This window comes from Hirundo rustica, chromosome 2 (genome assembly GCF_015227805.2).
Source record: "Hirundo rustica isolate bHirRus1 chromosome 2, bHirRus1.pri.v3, whole genome shotgun sequence".
NCBI classification, from domain to species: domain Eukaryota; kingdom Metazoa; phylum Chordata; class Aves; order Passeriformes; family Hirundinidae; genus Hirundo; species Hirundo rustica.
In genome coordinates this window covers 36,070,027-36,090,754 of record NC_053451.1, presented here as the reverse complement: position 1 = coordinate 36,090,754, position 20,728 = coordinate 36,070,027, and the positions used below count along the sequence as shown (strand labels likewise).

At 36.5% G+C, this 20,728-nt stretch overlaps 1 protein-coding gene across 4 annotated transcripts in view; it reads left to right on the top strand.

The window, feature by feature from the left end:
* GRM5 (glutamate metabotropic receptor 5) overlaps positions 1-20,728 on the top strand; it is a 248,064-nt gene that overhangs the window by 218,964 nt on the left and 8,372 nt on the right. For 2 of the 4 annotated variants that reach the window (XM_058419403.1, XM_040056246.2), the window contains exon 10: positions 12,445-12,543. The exons of 1 other annotated variant lie outside the window; for it this stretch is intronic. In XM_058419403.1, coding sequence (XP_058275386.1) covers positions 12,445-12,543 — 99 coding nt within the window. Of the gene's footprint in view, positions 1-12,444; positions 12,544-14,113; positions 14,276-20,728 lie in introns of all 4 variants that reach the window. One more of the 4 variants, XM_058419404.1, reaches the window with a different exon arrangement.

The following is a 20,728-nucleotide window of genomic DNA, read 5'->3' as shown; positions in this document are numbered from 1 at the left end:
TGTGTCTGTGTTTTGCCTCTAGTGAAAGCAGTAAGACAACAGGGTTGCTGCTAGAGCTCCTTAATCGAGGTGGAGTCTTAAACACAAGAGTCAGCATGAGCAGCCGGTCTAAAGCATCTGAGGATTTGTTCTGTATGACTCTTCTGCTATAGCTTTTATCTCCTGTTCCCTTGACTTTCCTTTCTTATACTATCTCTTCCTAATTTCTTTCTTTTTGTCCTCACCTATATTCTCTTCCTTATCTTTTTCTGTAAACATCCTCCTAACTCTAAGAAATTCAGCTGCTCACAGGTCCTGCTCTGTCTACCCTTCCTGCCACCGAACAGATGCTCCCTTATGAGATACTTCTTTGTTTCTTCCTAAGGTATTATTTGAATTTAGCAATCATGAGGAAAACTTGTATGTTCAATTTATAAGAATTACCTCAAGTGAACACCAAAGAGAAATGAGAGCTCTGGAGTGGAAACTGGCCTGCTCCATAGACAGAACCTGTAGGTGTGCATCTTGCCCAGTGGTTGGTTTTCATAATTTGATCCTTTCACTTTTGGTATAGGTGCTGTGAGGATAATTTAGGTTATTTAACTGCTAGCATAAAGAAAAATTCTGTCAATATGAAACTGCAAAGAAGTAATTTTGTCATTCCTCAGCTACGTATGTCTAGCCTGGAAGTGACATGCAGCTAAATCTTTCTCCTCATTGAAACACACATGGATTTTAAGATTGATAATATGAATAATTCCAGACATGTCAATGTTTACAACTGCAGCTGGCATGGAACAAGGACAATTTGTGCTTCCATTTATGTGTGAACCACAATTTAAACCTGAGGGAGGACTTTATTAGTAAGACCTGCAGGATATATTATGCCAAAGTGATTTTTTTTTTTTTTTTTTTTTTTTGTCAGATTATTACTAATGATTCTCTTTCAGACACTTTGAAGTGGTACAAAAATGGCCAGTCAATTATGAGATTTTTTATCTTTATGATCAGTTAATGATGGGGTTTTTTTTCCAGTTCCTTTCCAGGTGCAGAGTAGGATGATATTTTCAAATGATATATCATTTTTCAGATTTAGAGATGGTTACCTGAAATATCCTTTTCTGCAACTTCTGTCTCTATCTATAAATGACCAGAAGTATTTGAATTAGAGGTCCTATAGCAACTTTTAAGACTGTTAAAAGAGTCATTCTTTAAAATATGTCTTCACTAGAAAGCATTCTTCTTTGAGATCATTATTATTTTCCTTCACTTTTGCTGCAGAACTCATTTGCCACTTTGCAAACTTTTTACTCAACAAGATGAAGTTATATATGACAGAAAGATCTTGGGCTTGAAAAGGAATTCTTTGTCATCTGTTTAGGTCTGGTTTGGAAAGATGTTACTCTAAAATCCTTGTTTTGTGCTGAAAAGAAAAAGGCATACACCATTATTAAATATTCTAAATAACAAGATGCATTTTCTTCTTTTTGAGGACTCTCTTTTCATTTCTTTATATGCCTCAGCGCAAAGATAATATCTGCAGTAGGGAGATATTAGCAGATTATAATAGATCATCATTAGCAAAGACTTCTTTTTCAATAGCACTGTCTTGGAAATTATTTCAGTCCAAAACAGCTTTGAGAGTGCCCAGTATTTGTAGGGATGAAAATGGCCACAGAAAGCTGATACATTGACATATTCGCCTGGATACAAAGAACTTGAACTTTGCTTTTGAAACTTGGAGAAAAACTTATATGTCCTCAGCAGTGCTCATCAATGCACAAAACTGTAACAAAAAAGATCCTCCTGACAAATGTGACCGAATCCCCAGCTGATTAAACTGCGATGGTGCCACTGAGTTTAGTAGTGTTCAGTCAGTGTGTGCCTGAAGGCTTTAGGCATCCAAGAACAAAATGACTCCGTTGATCCAGGGATATTCTCTCTAATAAATTTGATGTAATTTGATTACATGAAAGAGAGTCCTAAAAGGTGATGAGTACATTTTAAATGGTGCTCAGGACTTCACCTAAGTCTGATATAATCTCTAAGAAACAATAGAAAACTACTGCCTGCTTCAATTCCATTTTGTGTAGAAAATGAGCAGAGTTCCACCATTTTACTTGATAATCAAACATTTCTTTGAAAAAAATCTGGTTACACAAAACAATAGGTTTCAAGGTATTACTCAGTACAATGCTCAAAGATTCTTTGGATTGTTACTCAAGTAAACAACATAGTATTCAGAATCAAAGGAAATAGGCACTTGAGGTTCATGGCATCATTTAAATAGCTCAGAGGGGTTTTATTTAAAAGAGAATGAGTCACTGTTGAATTTAAAGAAACATGTTATTTAAGTAACCAGTGCATAGAGGGGCCTCTATCATTAGCATTTTGCTTCTTGACACTAATTTATAGCACAGTGTAGTATTGCATCCAATCATTGTCAAACAGATAATGCCAACATGCCATTTCGAGCTTTCACATCAGCCACAAAATGACAGATAACAAGACCGCTTTTGCCTAAATAAAGCAATGCATCTGTTACAGTCCTAAATGACTTTTTGCATGGGATGTTTTTCAATTAAGAAAACTCAGGCAAGCTGTGGTTGTGTGTTGGAATGAATTTTCACATACTGAAATATGTAGAAGGAGAGAGTATAACTATTCATTACCCAGTGAAATGAAAACCCTTTCATGCAGGTTATTGTGATTCGGCACTACTCACCAAAAGATATTCTGCCCTCATTTAAAGTAGGGCTAAAGAACTTAACATTATCAGAAGTGACTTCACAAAGGAGAGTACTACACAGCTGAAGTCAAAGCCATACATATAACTGGTGTAGAGAGGCATCTGGAACTTCTGATTCCAGTCATCTTACCAGTTAGTTTCATAGAGACTAGGAGGGTCATAACTACACTGAATAAATCTTACCTTGAGGTACCAGGAACTATTATCACATATGGTACACACCCTTTTAAAAAGGCTAGAAAATACAGGGTTAATTTACCCTCTCCTCACTCTCAAATAATTCATTATTCCACATTAGATAAAGGCTGTATATTTGTGCTGCAAGAGCTGCTATTATGATATTTCTATTACAATATTTCTAATCAGCACTGCACATCAAAGGGTCTCAGTCATGTTAACCTGACCTGCAGAATAGTGCACGCAGTCAAAATCTCCTCATAGCTTTCTAACATAATTTCCCTGGATTTCATACAAAAAATTAACCGCTAGTTGTTTGTCCTCTGGAAGGTGTATTTAAATGGGCCAAAGCACACATGCTCCATTTTCCAAGCTTCACACTCATCTCCCCACAACTACCAAAAGAGCAGCAAGATTTCTCGCCTTTAAAGCAAGTAATGAACTGTTCTGAGCAGCTAACAAAGTATTTAAAACCTCCCTAAATATTATCTTTCATATATATATATATATATATACTATCTAGGTCTTTAAAATCCTACCAGTATTTTTCTCAAAAGAGAGAAGCCTATAGATGGTCAGTACAAGCGAAAAGCACCCCCCTGAAACAAAACAAGACAGATTATCATCTCCTTAATGAGTAACTAAGCCAGAAGGTTGAGCAGCACTTTCAATCTGCAATCCAAACATCACTCTAAAGGAAAGAATAATCACCAGCTAAGGTAGATAATGTTAGGTATATTCAAGGTACATTGGCAGTGTTTTGTGTCTAATTACTCCATACAGCTGTGAACAGCATGATACTAGACAACAGAACTATGCACATAAATTCCTGCACCTTATTATAGACACTTCTCTCACAAATCTTTTTGAGACTAACCCTTAATAACTTGGTGTGGCAGTGATACTTTATTCTACTTGGGTTTACTATGTGATGAATTATTTTCTAAATATTTAAACATAAGCTATGGCTGTCAAACTAAACAGATTACTCATCTTCGTTTTAATGTATTTCCTTGTCCATTTAGGAAGTTTGTCCTGCACTGTGTGATTACAGAACTGAGCATTGCTCTGTATGCTCAGTACTATCACTCTGGAGAAGTGATAGTACTGACAGCTTCATCCAGGACTGGCGATCCCTTGTCCTAGTGAGCCAAACTCCCCTATTAGGGGAGCCAGAAAATTTTTATTATATGAATCACTATAATTTTGTTTTATCTAACTAAACGTAAACAAATATGCTCACACATCCACCTCAGAATCAGGTTTCTCCCTCTCAAGCATTACACTGGTACATTGGAAGAAACTATCAGGTGCCTGGGCTCAAATGCTGTTAATTGCCATTCCATTTCTTCTATGAGGAAAATATGGTAAGCAAGGTAGATTTTTTTCCACTGAATTGGATTCAGTCCTGGACCAGCAGGGTCTATAGCTGGTGTATAATTAGACATCAGGCAGTCCCAAACTGTGCCATAATGAAATATTTTGGAAACAGGTGTCTACCATCGCACTGCATGCTCCATTTCTGCAAGGAACAGTTGGTTTTCTCCCTTCTCTTCTTCTTTTTTCCTGCCTATAATTGACTATAGCTACTTCATTACAATTCAAACAGGAGATATTTTGGACCAGAAAATATGAAAATATGCTTGGATCAGCCTAAAAGCTGCCATTCATGGTTAGAAATATTCCAGTCTAAGTATTATATCACGCACCTGTACGCCATATTTCAGCACTGAAATCTTGAGATGAGCTTTTTCAGAAGTCTGAACTGAAGTTTCTCAAAAAGTCCACTCTTTTTTCCACAGGAAATTTTCAAAACAGTACTTCTAATGTTGAATATTATTGAAATATTATTGAAATACACATAAAGTACTGAAAAAGAGCAAGTGAATCGAAAATGTGAAAACTTCTTCAAGGTCTCACTGCTGCTGTGTTGCATTATGAAGAAAGTCCTGGGAAGACCTTGGTTTTCCAGACAAATGGGAATCTCCATCAGAATAAACTTCTGCCACTGTTACACACACCATGCCAAGGTCCCCAAGACGCAACCCAGGCCATTCCCATTGTCCAGATATCAACTTTTCACTGGCTAAAATCCACATACATGAATAAGCAGATAGATTTGAAGTCATGGTCATCAAGCTGTGATCAAATTTTTTTAGACTATGTGTGTGCATTATCAGCATGAGGATTTCAAACATAAATGGGAAAGAGGCAAATTCCCCATGCCTCAGCAACTTGCCTAAGATATGAAACAGGCCTGTTGTTTGACACGGAGCTTTTGGTCCTGTAAAGAAGTTGGAGTACAAGAAAAACTGAGAGAATTTGTTCTCATTCTTCATGTGCAGACCCATTAAGAAAGATACTGATCCTGAGTTTCCGCTGCAGCATATCCCATTGAGACACATTTTTATAGTGCAAGTGCCAGTTTTGTCTTCATATATATGCAGCTTAAACAATTTCTCTGACACATTTTGAACCATGATAAAAGAACACTACACCTCACTTCCAAACTAATTTTTAAAAACTTTTTACTTACCAGACTTCTCCAGGACACAGCCTATAGGTTCATACTCACAATTTTCATAACCAAATGGCTGAGATACTCCTGGTGATCTGACTGGTCATACACTACTCTAAGACTAACACTCCATCAGGTCCATTGACAGGCAAAATGAGGCAAAATATAGCTTTCTTAAACTCTAGACTAATAGTCAAAGATTTCATAAAAGTCATCGGTTCTGCAGTTTCTGCAGGTAGTTGAACAGATTTAAACAAGGAAAACATGAAACTGAATATAGAAGAGGTTGTAACCCAACAAGACTGAACTCAAGACTAGCGTATAACCTGTTGTATGGAGCAATATCAGCAGCTTGTGATATACGACAGCAGGGGTTGCTTTCCTACTGGAGCTGGGTGGAACCATTCTGTCTTGTACAAAATAAACACTGATTGGGAAAAAAAAAAAAAAAAGGGTTACTTTCTAGCCTGGTGAAAAATAAAATTATTTTTAATGTCTGTCAGAGAGGTTCCTGCCCACAGGTCTTATACCCCATCAGGCTGTTATAATAGCTTTACACTAAAAGATCTTTCCAATTTCAGTTTTATTTCTCCATGGGAAAAAAAAAAAAAAAAAAAAAAAAAAAAAATTTAAAGGGTACTTTTAGTGCTTCTAATCAGCTCTTGTGTGTACAGAGAATAATTGGGAGATTATCAAATAATGCGAACTGGGAGAACTAATGCTTAAGAAATTGCATTCTAGAAATGACTGGCACCATCTTTGAACTATAACAGTGACCAGCATTTTTAGTCATTGCCCAAATCAATGCAATAAATTCTTGTGGAAACTGAAAAGTGGAAAAGCGGTGCAAAACAGGACCACATATTACTGCAGGGTAAAAGATGTCACAGAAAAATCAATGCATACCAAAAAATAAATTAATTTCTCCAGATGCTCTTTAAGGGGACCCTTGACTACAAATTGCGCAAAAGTAGTTAGATGCTCTGTATTATGAGTTGATGGTGAAAATGTGAGGACTAAGCTTCTTACATGACTTAATGCCATTAGAGCAGATAACAATTTACATGAGGTGAAGGTTTGGCCCAATAGGTATTGTTCTATTTAAAAAAAGAAAATCTAGGCATAGTGAGACAAGATATTATTTGTTTGTTTCATAGCCTTACTAAAATTGAATTTTGATACATGCAGGATAAAAAAATTTGACTCTTCAGAGAAAGTCATTATCCTTTTGATGGATTAGTCTGCATTTATTAATGAATCAGTTCCCAAATAGATAATTTGGTGCTATTTTAATCTAATATGCTAGAAAAATTTAGATTGAGAGATTACTGAATGATTTGAGTCCTTCACTTTTCCCTTAATAATTTAGTCTTGGTGTCTTCTTGGACAAGTTTGATATTGTGATTAATTAAATTTCAAACACTCTGAAGAATATTATATAAAACTCAGTGAAAGGTATTACTGAAAGATTTTGATGAATTGCAATCTGTATAATGAATTTATACTCTTGAATGATCTTATTACAATGCTTTTTGTACAGTGTTAGTGCTGTTGTTCTGAATTTTCCCCTCAAATATAATTAAAATATTGACTGATTGATTGATTGATTCATATAATTTTTTTTTGGCTGCATTAACTGAGCACATGTCTTCAAGCCTAATATTTGGCATTATTTATGTTATTAAGACACTGTTATCATCATTTTGAAACAAATATCATAGCGGAAGACTGCAAATTAAATACATTGTCAACATCCTGACTACTCTTAACTACATATGCTTTAGGTTGCAGAATGAAGTCTTGCTACTGTACTGCAAAAAAAACAAGAGAGGAACAGTGAAGATGGGACCCAAAAGTTCTATATTTTTTTAGGGACAGAAGAATTTCTGGTTTTTTATTAGCAGTGTTTATCCCTTTTACAATTTTTTTTTTTCCATCTTCAAACCTGTGTCCCAAAATTCTGATGTCAAATTAATGGCACCATATACTCTATCAATTCTGTCCTTATCACACAAGCTGGAGAGCACCCAGAGAAGCCATGCAGATGGTCTCATGTTCATTAGCATGCACGATGTAGGTCTTGTCTGCCAGGTTTGTTTACCACAGGAACTTCTGCTTCTTTCTACAGCAAACTTTGATAAAAACTGACATTGTAATTAATTTGATGCACTGTAATCAATCTGATAAACAGACGATCAGAACACACACGCTCCTCCTTCCAAGGTCCACCAAATCACGAAGCAGTCAGCTGCTGTGGGAACACCTGTATGAATTATAATGAATGATATTTGTACTTGTATCCTAAATATTGATGTGGACTGGTGGAAGACATGGCATTTCATCTGGGTGAGAGCTGTGTTTGGTGACAGATACCTTTTCATGACTGTAACTGAAATTCAAGGCAGATGTCTGTTAAAATATATAGACATTATATATGTTTATAGTATATTACTATTTTAATCTGCTATAGTTTTGACTATAGCATTATATATTGAACATTTATATAGGTAACACCCTACCGTATGAAAATCCTGTACAGTGGTTTGTCCAACATTTCAGGAAAAATCTTTCTTGAACAAGGCCATTAAACAGACTGGTGATATTTTGCTATCAGTCTAAGCTTTCCTTGAGCCAGGATAATGCTTTGTATATCATTCCAACAAAAATGTAGTTTTAATTCACCAGCTGCAATTACCTATGATTGCTTAATTAGAATAAGCTTTAAAAAAAGAGTAAAATGTTATGCTGCACTTGAAAAAAAAATGTATGTTTGGCTCTAAAGCAATTTTACTTGCTGAAATTGTGTTAATAAGGAAGTAATGTTTATATGTTGATTTTTATAAGAATGAAAAAAGTGGCATGCTTAATAATATACAATTTATTATGGCCATTACATAAATGGGGAAATTTCACATAATAAACACAGACTCTTTCAAAATATTCAGTGCAGTATGCTGCAATTTCAAGACAGCATGACCAATCTCACAGAATCGAGGACACAGTATGTTTGTAGCTCAAAGCAGCCCCTACATTAAAAAACCCAAATATTTTTCATATTCCACTCTTTAGTGTTTTTGCAAAAATCTTTAAACATATATTGTCATACCTAATCTAAAGGCTAGCTTTAACTCTGCTGCTATAAAATGTAACTTCTTCATAATTTCCTAATATCAAGACCAAGGAGTATTGTAGGTGAAATATACTGCTTGTGTGTAAGTTAACAGTGTGAAACACACATTGGGTGCATAATAATTAATAACACTTCTGCACGGCAGTATAAGATTGCATTTGAAACAGGAATTGATGACAGGTCTCCATCTTTGACACAATAAATTACCTTTGATTTGCATTTTAAAAACCTAAAGATACCCTGAGATATCTCCAGTTAGTTAAACTTTTCTACTGAAAAAGAGAAAAAAACCCTTATGTTGAAGACTGAAAAACAGGTCTATAACTGCCTTTTTTTTTTTTTTTTTTTTTTTTTTTTGGGGAGAACAAATTGTTTGAAAAAACTACTTTTTGCTATTGCAAGCTCCTGTCTTTTGAAAAATCTCTCAAAATGTGTAGTGTAGACATTTTAACAGAACCTGTGCATTACCATCCACATTCTATCCATAGATTATTTTTCAAGGATTCAAAAATGTCTTTGACCAAACTATTCACAAATGTAGGCTATGGAACAACTTCTAGGTCTGGCCAACATCCTCCAGATAGGGGATGTATAGCCATATGAAATGAGCTGCTGATCAAGGTATCCAACACCTTCTGCATGGAAACTGGGAAAAAGCAGAGGTACAAGGGACCATGAACAAAGTTGTGTCTCATCGTAACATGAAGTCAAGACCACAAGGACACACGGATCTACTGTGAAGGCATAGTCTAAAAAAGCCCGTATCTAGAGACTTATCAGGACAGGAGAAAACCCAAAAATTGTGTAAGGATCTATGCCTACACACGCATAAAAGATGATTTCTACAGATTCAGTGAATCACTACTGATCTCATTTAGGATGATGATACCCATATTCCCCCTTTGTTTCCCGTAGTACCCATTAATATTGGTCTACAAGAAGAGTTTTGTTGGAAGGTGAACAAGGCCAGAGAAAGGTCTAGAAGTCCTTCAAAGCTGAGCAGTCTCACTGGTGTTTCCTGCTATGTATCACATGTATATTGACTTCACTAAAAAACAAGGCAGTACAGTCATGGTTTCTCAGCCCAGGAGTCTCCTTTTCTCTAGTGAGGCTCTCTGGGGAGAGCAGAGCACTGCTATGTAAGACAGAGTGACGTGACCAAGCATTTGGCAAATGGATAATTCCTGCTGTGACGGAATAACTGGGAATTACTTCCTAAATTTCCTGTCACTGATCAACACTTATAAAACATACTACTATTTATCATTAAATATTTTCCTTAAGAAAACTTGCACCTGCAAAAAAAAAAAAGACACAGATCACAATTCCCCACCAAAAGATGTGAGAAAAACAATTAAAGATGACCCAAAATATTTTAAATTCTTTAACAGAATTTAGTAGCTGCCTTTCTGCACAGAATGAAAGTCCTCTCTCTCTTTTCTTGGAGTTGGAGAAAAGGAGAAAATAAACTTATTCTTGTGAATACTGCTCACATTGTAGGGTTTTTTGCCTCCTCCAAAATACCCAATTACTTTCCACGTTAGTGTTTCTTATGTCAACTGCAAAGAAATGCCTGAGGGTTTCCCTCTCAACAGATTGGCTCTTTTAAAGCAATCCTTGGTTTTAACAACCTGGAAGAGGACATTTTACTAATGCAAGATGTTCTGAGCCAAATTAATTTCCTGTGTCTGCTCTGAGAGTTGAAAACATTTTATGCAAAACCTTTGGTGTGCCTTTCCAGAATAGTCACTCAAAGAATTTTGCAGCTTCCTTTCAGCAGTTAGATGCACTTTCCACACCAGCAGGATCGATTAGAGTTTGCTCACTGTTTTCATAATTACATGGACATTTAGCACTGAATGATTGGCAGCGTAGCAGCTACTACGGCTCAAGACTTTGAGGTTTGATGAGACAACAACTTGTTTCTGATGGTGCAATTTGCTCTTGAGTGGATGGATAAACTTGAGAGATTCATAGCAGTGTCTCTGCTGATTTTCATGGTCATGAAATTTATGCTAATGTGAAATGGACAGTTGTGGGGATCTATTTATCTTGGTCACATCCATCCTAAACTGTGGTTCTTCAGGATGGGGCTACCAAGGACATTTACCTCTTATTTCCTTTTGTTGGCTACTTTCTAGAATCCTGCTTATCATGAGCTTTTAGAGTATCCCAGTTTTCCTAGTTTTGATTTTTTTTCCTCTGCTTTTCTAGACAAAATATCTCTTTTGATTATTTAGTCTAAACACAGTTGTGTTTCCATCCTGCTCCTCCTAAATTCTTTCTTGTCTAACATCTTCAGGTTTATTTCCTTTTCCTTCCTGTGAAGTTTCTACACATTCTTTTCTCTCTCCTCTTTTTCTCTGGTTATCCCAATTAATTTTGTACGATCCAGTTTGACATAATTTGTAATTTTCAGTAAATTTATCTGCTCTCTAAGCCCATCTACTTTTTCCTCTGCTCTAGGAATCAACTTCCATTAGTACGTATGTGTCCTGTGTGAGTTTCGTGCCTATCTGGAAGCACTACATATACCACACTCCGGATTGTCTTAAAACCTCGGTAGTCAATCTGCAAAATTGCTGTTGTTCCTCCTTTAAGTAAGGATATGATTTGTAAAACAAAGGACTTTACACTTATACACCTCATTTTTCTGTCTCTGGTTCACTCTCAGATTCACTAAGCTTCTTCATCGATGATTTATGCAATCCACTGCATCTGAAGGTCTACTACAATGGCATCCAATATTTAGTTCACTTTCTCTGTACTCAGGTTCTTTCTCTTTTACACGGTAATTCTCTTCAAGGTACTTTTGTTATCTAGATCAGATTAATGAACGAGCAACAAAAAAGTCCATTATTCTGTGATTTTAATAGTGTTAAATGAACAAGTTTTGCCACAGAACAGTGTTAAAAGCCCACAGTGCAGCTTATAGGATTTGGGGGTGGGATATCACAATCTCTTTGAGAAGACACGTGCAAATTTTTTTTTGCCCAAATTTTTCTTAAAGGACTTAAATAGGTATTTCAACACCTAGCATAAGAATTTGTACGATTAGGATGAAGTTCACTGCTGGGAGGAGAGACAGTATGATGAGACCTCTACATTAATCACACCCCAACTGAGCGTTCAGTGAGCACACAATGACCAGGTCTTATCTTGTATCCCATCCATGAAGTAATTAGATTATCCAGTATTAAACTGTTTATCCAAGTGATTTTTTTTTCATCAAAGTGCAAGGTCTTGTACATAAAACATGCATTGTGCTACACAGGGCTCTAGATTTGGGGTTGATCTCACTTGACTTTACGTCTAGATTTCAGTAAGTCATCTAACTTCTATTTGTTGCCAGTGGAGAGAGGAAGTCCCATTCACAAAATGAACTGTGAGCCCACACAAATTTTACCCAACCAATCCACTACTCTGGTGCTTGCTTTGAAAAGTGAAACAAGCGACGCATGTATTACAGAGATATATGATCAGGGAAATAAGTTAGGATTGAGAGCACGGCCACCAGCTGATTTCTCACTGATTCTTAATTTAAGTGTTGCTTCCCTTAAATTGTTTCTAACTGTTCTGGTCTAACTTCAAAAAATATTAAAGTTTCAGTATGTTACTTATTCTGTAAAACTATTTGGCTCCTCCTGTATAGAGAGACAGATATAGATATATATAAATAAAATGGTGTGTACCTGTCCTGCATAACCCTGTTTGTTTTAACATTGCTCTGGGGTTTTATGCGGTTTTTCCACCACTCCCACAGCTGCTTTGCACTCTACCACTGCCACAGTAACATTCACGTGCATGGTCCTTTGCACAGCAGCTGTCACAGAAGGCTGAGCACACAATCACTTCTCTCTGTTTGCTCCTGTTGTTGTCGTGATTTATTAGGTACAAAGGCAGGAGACTGGCCCCCCCGCACAAGTCGGAAATAGAGTGTTTCACCCCAAAAGGGAGTATGGGGAATGGTGGGCGAGCTACAATGACCAGGTAAGCAAAGAGCAAGTGGCCTTAGGTCAGTGTCATATGTCTGTGAACAGAAGGAGAAGCCCTGGAAAATTCCAGGCTAGATCCTCTGTCTGTAATTCCTGTGCATCCCATAAAGTATGTTAAAAAAGAAAAAAAAAAAAAAAAAAAAAAAAAAAAAAAAAAAAAAAAAAAAAAAAAAAAGAAAACATGTTGCCACTGCTGATTTCTGTCTTCCATCTGACTACCAAAAAACCCCTGCACCATGTTCATTCCAGTGATCTGAACCACATGTCCTGTGTGATGTTGTTGTAATACGGTGCTTTGGGGTGGAGAAGTCTCACACATGACTCATTGTCAGTCAGGCAGATGAAGAGGAGCAGCGTTCAAACTTGGAGTAAGGGTATGTCTGCTACATATTAGGGGTTACATTAAGTACATTAAGTTACATTTTTAAAAGACCAGAGAAAAACTGATTGATGAAAACATATTCAATATGAAAATGTTGATTTTTCTCAATCAAAATATCTTATGGAAAAGTGCTGAGTTTTACAGTAGCTTTAAGGAAAGGTTTCAAAGTAATTTTAAAAACAGTTTAAAGCACCTTTTTCATAATTTTCTCCATTTAATATAATTAATATACTTATTTTCATTTTTTATCACTATATTTTGCATGACATTAAACACCAATGTTACAATTTAATGAATATCAAATCTAGATTTTTTTCAGTGTTACTGGGATTAACTGCTTTAGTATGTCCATTTTGATGTCGGTTTTTTTTACTGAAATATTTGGAACTACTTAATTTTGTAAAATACTTGGAGATTTCAGCATTTTTTCTCATTTTGGGTCCACCCAGATTTCCAAAAGATGAACTCTCCCATGGGACAGAAATTTCATTTCTCCATACATGTCTTTTAATAAATGAATAATTACATACATGCCAAAGATGGTTATACATCTTTCATGAAGCAATGCTCTTAAGAAGCATTGTTTCATTAAGTTATGTTCTGCTAAGTGTAAGAACCATTTTAACATCTATTAAAAGATCCACTCATTCCTTATCAAGCCCTGTAGGACATTTATAAATGTAACCTTAGAGTACAGGGTGACCAAATTATACCACCACTTTTCCCCAGTGTTACAACCCTTGGGAAATTTTATCATTGCAGGAGGGTGTTCAGTGTGACACTTGCACAGTGCTGTGTTTCCCTTGGGTACAGAATTCGCACACGTGAATGGCACAGGGCCATCAACACTAACACCACACAGCACACACCTGAGGGCTCCTGCAGTTAAAATACCATCAGAAACACTGATTGCTGAATGTTGTACACAAAGTATATATTTTTGTCAATTGAGAAGGTTTCTTGTCTATGTGTCATCTGGATTTTTTTCTTTTTACATTGCATTGCCTTCAGAAATATTTATTATTCATTTAAAAACTATCTGCAATCAATATATAATCGAACTTTAAAGAGAGGAAAAGTACATGTAATTGACCTACAACTGTATTTTGTTGTACAGTATTCAGTTCTGTTTTACCTGGCCATATATACACATTTGAAAAACTTCTTTTTTATATCTTCACAGTGAAGAATCTGTTTGCATTCCAGACTGTAATCGATCTGAGTCAAGTAGAGAGGAGAAAAAGATTCCTGTTAAAGAGGATGCCCTAACAGTCAAAAAGACTGGAAAATGTGTCAGTCTAATAGTTCCACAGCAAGACTGTCAGCTGCAAGACCTACTCAAACAGTTAAGAACACCTGCTGCTTAACAGAGAGTGCAATTGCATTTGATGGCTGTGTTTTGTTGTCTCCAGCCACAATGGTCCTTGTCCCATTTTGTGAGCTCAGTAGAGCTACCACTGAACAGCCTGGGAGTCTCCCAGAGAGAACTCAGACATTGCAGGACAGAAAGCAGGTACCATTCTTGTGACCCAGTAAGTATCAGACCGGTGCTAGGAGTCACTGAGATTAAGAGCAGATGGAAAAAGACAGACACAGAGGCCTGATCATTTGTGAATGATGAAAAAGCTCATCATCTCATGGGACAGAGGTCCCATGATATGGACCAAATCCCACTTAGAGTCTTTCAGTCTAAATAATGTCATGCAATTCATACTGAGCAGTGTTGTTCAGCTCATGTCCTCAAATCCTTCGTGCAACATTATGTTCCAACCCTAGTGTGGACATTTTCCATATCAGGGCCTAACAATCCCTTTATATTAGTATTACAAGTGGCTTTGGATTTTTCAGGATGAAAAATGACATAAAAATAGAAGTAGTGGATACATTATGAGATGTCTTGTAAGGCTATTTCCAATTAGGGAATTTATGACATCCTGCATCACCTGTGAGTATCGTTCACATGTATATGATAAAATCAACCATGGAATGAGATGTTTTATGAAGCTTTCACAAAGCAGGCATCACAGCATCCTTTCTTTTGCATTTCTTGCATAATACATACATTTTTATTTGATTAAATGTTATGAAAAAGAAACTGCTTAATAATTCATAGGAGTAATTTTGCAAAATTACTTCTGTAATTATTTATTGGGCATGTAACAGTCCATTTGCAAACATGTGAAAATCCTCAAATTGCATGCTCTTTGCAGAAGATAGAAGTCAAATCAACTCTCGGCTTTGGAGATACAACTGGGAGACTAAATGTCTTTGGTCGGTTGGTTGGTTGGTTGGTTGTTCTTTTGTTTCCGTGTGTGTGTTTTTTGTGTTTCTTCTTCTTGTGCACTGTTTGTACACTTGATTTCAGTGTCAGGTAAGGTAATGGTTTCTATTTTTCCCAGTTTCTATTTCATAACTTTAGCAATGAAAACAATGAAAAACTGTGTTGACCAACTAATGCTGAAAACACTGTAAGGCATGTTCTGTATCAGGAAGCAGAACTCAGAGCTCAAGAGGTGTCATTGTCCTCTCTCCATCCTGTGAATAGAATGCTCCAGCAGCGCAGCAGATATGTGTTCAGACGAGCTTGAAAGGGCATTTTTCAGTCAAAAAGCATAACAAAGCTCTAGTAACCTTAATTAACAATCAAAATGAGGGCATGGTAGTAGAGGAAAGAAAATATATCTTGTACCAGAACCATTTTTGCATTTTGGGTAACGATGACTGATGTACTAGAAATGTTTCATTCAGATACCAGACCCCCCACTTCCCAACTTTACCAGGCATGCTGCTGAAGCAGTTGCCAGAATTAGCATCACTGGTGGCTTCACTGGGAGGTCAATGGCAAGGGTTTTGTCCATTAACTCTCTCTCACTTTGTGGTTTCTTTCGTACTTACATATTAATGTCACTCATATAAATGTCAGCTGGGATTTTTGTGAGGAAAGGAGGTGTCAATAGATTATGATTTATGGAGTAATATAAATAATTGGTCTTGCTGTTCACAACAGAAAGCTACTCTGAAAAATAATTGTAAAAGAGTGTTTATTTCTAGAACTCAGGACACAACAAAGTTATTTTTTGCCCTGCATCATTCCTCTTTTCTGCTTTGTTGTCATTTATTTCCATAGAAAAAGCTGTATGAGATTAATTTAAACTAAATAACTTGAGTGAAATATCACTAGCAGAATTGTCTTTTACCTAGAGAAACAATTACATAGGCATGCAGAGGTTTTCTTAAAAGCTTTTTAAAATTAGAAGAATACAACAACATAAAGCATTTCAATGATATAATTGACCTAATTTAGACATCTTTGGTTCCTCATCCAGTTATTCAAGTTGTCCTATATTTCTGGGAGAAACTATGACTTGCTTCTTCATAGTTGTATACTGAAGTTCACCACTTCTACCACTTATTTAAATTCAGTGTTTTTAGCATGTTGCAAGGCACTTGCATTCTCCCAGGGATGAAGAACTTGGGTAACTATAAGCAAAAGAAATAATGATGTGAGATTGCAAGAGACAAGATTAAAGAAAATGCATATTTGCACTTCCTTGAATTCATCACAGGCACACACATACACACACGCACACCATCTCTTATGAAGTTCAAGTTTTAATTAAGTCTAAGATAGCACACAAATCCCTTTCAGGCAGAGTAATTATATCACTGAGTCTTTAATAAGGTTTCAGCTGAGGAGTCTAAAAGGAGAACAGGTTCCTGTTATTTACTTCAAATAACAAGGGTTCTCTTTGGCAGAAAGCTATATGGGCTGAGCCAAGTACAGAAGTTTATCCTGCTTATCACTGCCAGCTGCTTCAGGGGATAACACAGGAAGACTTCTCCCTTAAAGACGTGAGAAGTCTGCACAGTGTTGGAGATATACCTTAATTGCAACACTTTGGCCACTGAAACATCCAGGCACAAATTTGCCACCAATTTTAGCTGCATCAAATTTAGACCAGTGTTTTAAAATATGAACTTTCATTCATTCATGGACTTATAAATTTAAGAATTTTAAATCATTCCTTACTGTAGTCACATGAGGACAGATTGCAAATATATCATACGTGTCTCCATCAAGTTATTACCCAGTGTGTGTTTGCAGTTGTACCATTTCAAATTTGGAGTTAGATACATATATTAATATGTGACACAGAGCAAAAATTCCCTTACATTTTTACGGTTCCACTTATCTTTTGGCTTCCACTGCTGAATAATACTATGTATTCTGTGCATTCTAAGCTTTCTTTAAAATAAGGAATTCCATAATTTTAAACTGATTTTCCTAGTTTAGTCAAAGATATTAAGAGAACAAGTGATTTCTTTTCAAATTGCATATGCTTTCAGTAACTGTCCACAGTACCAGTCCCTAGGCATTCAGCATCAGAATTAATTTTAGCAGCTCTGGGTAATTAATAACAATGGCACCCTTATTAAAATATGAGAGTTTTCAGCTGCATGTCTGTAAATTCCTCTTCCTGTTTTTCATTTCTTCTGCATTTTGAAGTACCTTACAAAACAAATTTTCTTCACTAGCACCTGGGTAAAGAAACACTTGTGGCAGACCTATGCACCATCTCATAAATAATCATGCAACAGAGGAAAAAAAATGTTGCGACAAAACTTTGACTACCTCAACCAAAACAAAAGACAAAGTGATCCATTCTAGACAGTTAAAAAAATAAATGTAAAGGGAGAGGAATATTTTTTTTACACCTAAGTGTATAAAAAGCAGTTAATACCTCTCATGAACAGAAAAAAAAACCTTAAAGACAAAACTCAAGTGTCTCTAAAGATATTCTGTAAGGGGAAAAAAAGAGAAACAAAACTAATTGGTATTCTGTCATCAAGTGGACAACTGTAGAAGAAATATTTGAAATAGCAGCTACTTCAAAAGTTTCCTCATTTATTCTAATTTAATTTCTTGTACATATTATGTAGATCTAGCAGGCAGGGAAAAAGCCAGTCTATCAAAATCAAAGCAGCTTTTAGTAAAGATGATGGAGAAATAATTAGTCTGGTTCTCAGGAAATCTCTCTTGTACATAAAGCTGAACCTAATTAACCTATAGCAAAAGAAATTATAAAAAAAAAAAAAAAAAAGTGCTGAAAAAGGTTTTGTTTAAAAAAAAAAAAAAAAAGGATAAAAAAGAAAGCAAAACAAAAAGCTAACATTTTGGCATCACTGACTGAAGTTTGCTGCAGTCTCCTCTGCTGTATTCAGTGCAATGTGCCAGCAGAAGAGCAGAGTAGGGTAGAAAAAATTGTATTCAACCAAACTTCCCAAATTCCTTTGGGAGTTCAAAAGTGCAATTCTTCTGTTTTCAACTGATGGAGCCAAAATCTGTTTGCAAAAAAAATCTAAAATTTCACTATCCTAAAGTTTCCCATCATTGAAGAGTCAAGGTAGAGTCTGGCATAGTAAATAGTAAAAGTAAACAATTCCGTTCCTAGATATCCTACTCTATGTCTGTGATCTATCTTTATTTCTCTATTTTTAAGTTGTGAGCATTGCATGGTGTTCAGTTAACTTGACAGAGTACCAATCAATATGCAGTTAGAGTAGCATCCTAAAGTATTATCACAGCAATTTATCCACAACCCAGTTTTATGCCAATATAGGAAAACAAGTGATGCTCCTTTCACAGAGGCAATAAATTATTGCACATTTCTGTCCAGTGTTGACTTCCTAGTAAGTAGATGCAGCATCATCAATCTGACACAGAAATTCTTTAGATATAGGGCTCACTCCTAACTGAAAAATTATAGAATATTGGAAAAAACCTCTGAGATCATCAAGTGCAACTGTAAACCCAAAAACACTGTGTTCACCACCAAACCATTTTCCCAAGTGCCACATCCAAACATGTTTTGCACACTTCCAGGGATGCTGATTCTACCACTTCCTTGGGCAGCCCATTCCAATGTCCCACCACCTGTTCAGTGAATGGTGTTTATGTCCTATTCAGTTTTTAATAGCAAGGAATTTGCAATGAAAAATGGTCTTTCAGACTTTTGCACAAAATTTACATTAAGCAGCCATTGGGTCTCCTTCAGAGCCCTAGGATCAACATGACAGCCATATGCACAAATTACTCTTGGACAGACTACAAAAGTGAGTGAGTGCACCAGCCAAGATTGACCCAAACCCAAACTGTGATTCTGGGAGGCTGGTGACTTGCTCTACCGAAGATGTAACTGTTTGCTATCTTTGCCAAGGGCTCGATGCAATCTCAGATTTCATCCTTTCCCTAGCTTCTTCAGCCTCATATCCCTCCTTAATTATTTTCTCTTTAACTGTGACCAGGGAGAGAGTAGCATGTTGCCTTCACAAACTCTTATAATCTGACTTTCAAGCCATGAAAATATCTACATGCATTTAGTACAGTTTTTTTAAAGAGTTTGAACATCTGTACTAAGCTAGTGTTTGAAGTCAGTAGGGGTGCTAGAATACACCACCTTCTGTGGGTGAGTATTTCCATTTGCATTGACTAATCCTTCATGCTAATGGCATTTATTTCACCCCTGTGGCATGCAGGTCTGTCACAGGTCCTTCTAAGATCTCACCAGGACGACATCCAGGACTGGATCATTCTCCCTCCTGGTCCAAGTCAAACACAGCAGCACCTGGGACAAGGTTTCATGGTCATCATATCAGAACTAGAGGCAATATCTCATCTGCCAAACAAACTTCTACTCCTGCTGCTGTCACTGAGCTCCCACTGAGCTCAGGACTCAGCATGACCAGTGAGCCAGGGCCCGCAAATGGTGCTCAACACCCACGGTGTTGTGAGGTAACAAGTGCTGGGTCCTCGGAGTTTTACCTCAGTTTTATCCTGCAAGACATTACTGCCAGCTCCTGCTCAGTTGAGAACTGGACCCACAGAGATTCAGAGAGTCAAAATGAGCAGTGCTACAGGACAGAGTTTGCTTTTCATTCTTGCTCTAATAGGGGTAAGGCACAAGGAAGGCATTGTCTAAACAGCAAGGTACAAGCCAGCAGCTGTTTTGCCTAGCATTTTGGGGGTAGGAGTCTAACAGTCACCTTCCAAGATACGAATAATATCCATTGCAGCAAAAGGGTGTACTCACAAATACAGATCATTTCCCAGTCCTCCCTCTCTTAAAGTACCCATTGTTTTACACTGTGTTTGTCTACTGGATTCTGTCATGCTGCTTTTGAAGGGGAAATCTGTTGGCATGTGCTGTGTTACATGATCCATCGTAATTTCATGTAACCTAACCACAGATGTGAACCCACCAGGAGGTTTGGTTTTACACTCAGCATGCAACTTTTTTTCTTTTTAGATGGCCAGAAGAGCTGTTAAATTGATAGTTTGAGGGAAACCTCCACATGACGGCTGGTATAAAGTCATCTGTATGTAGTAAAGCATGTGATTTACAAACTGTTATGCTGCAGGCTAACATGTGAGAATATCTATTGCAGATTTAAAAAGCAAACAAAAAACAAATTTGCAATAATCTGTCAGGGTCTCCAATGTTGTCTTTCCAAAAATCCTAAATGGCTATAGCAAATGTTTTGGAAACCAAAGCAAATTGCCTAAAGTTTTTATGCATTTTATATACAAATCAAGTTTATTTGTATGTGTAGCCTGTTTTTCCTGTTGACATCAGTTCAGCGTCATTGTCTGTTTCAGCTAAGAAATAGTTCTAATAACTTCATTATTTTCAAGAGCTATATGTTAATGTATATGTGAGCATCAGCTTATCAGACTGAGGAAGATGTAAAAGGAAATACTACGTGTTTATAAAGGTCATAGCTGATTTTTCTTAGGTAT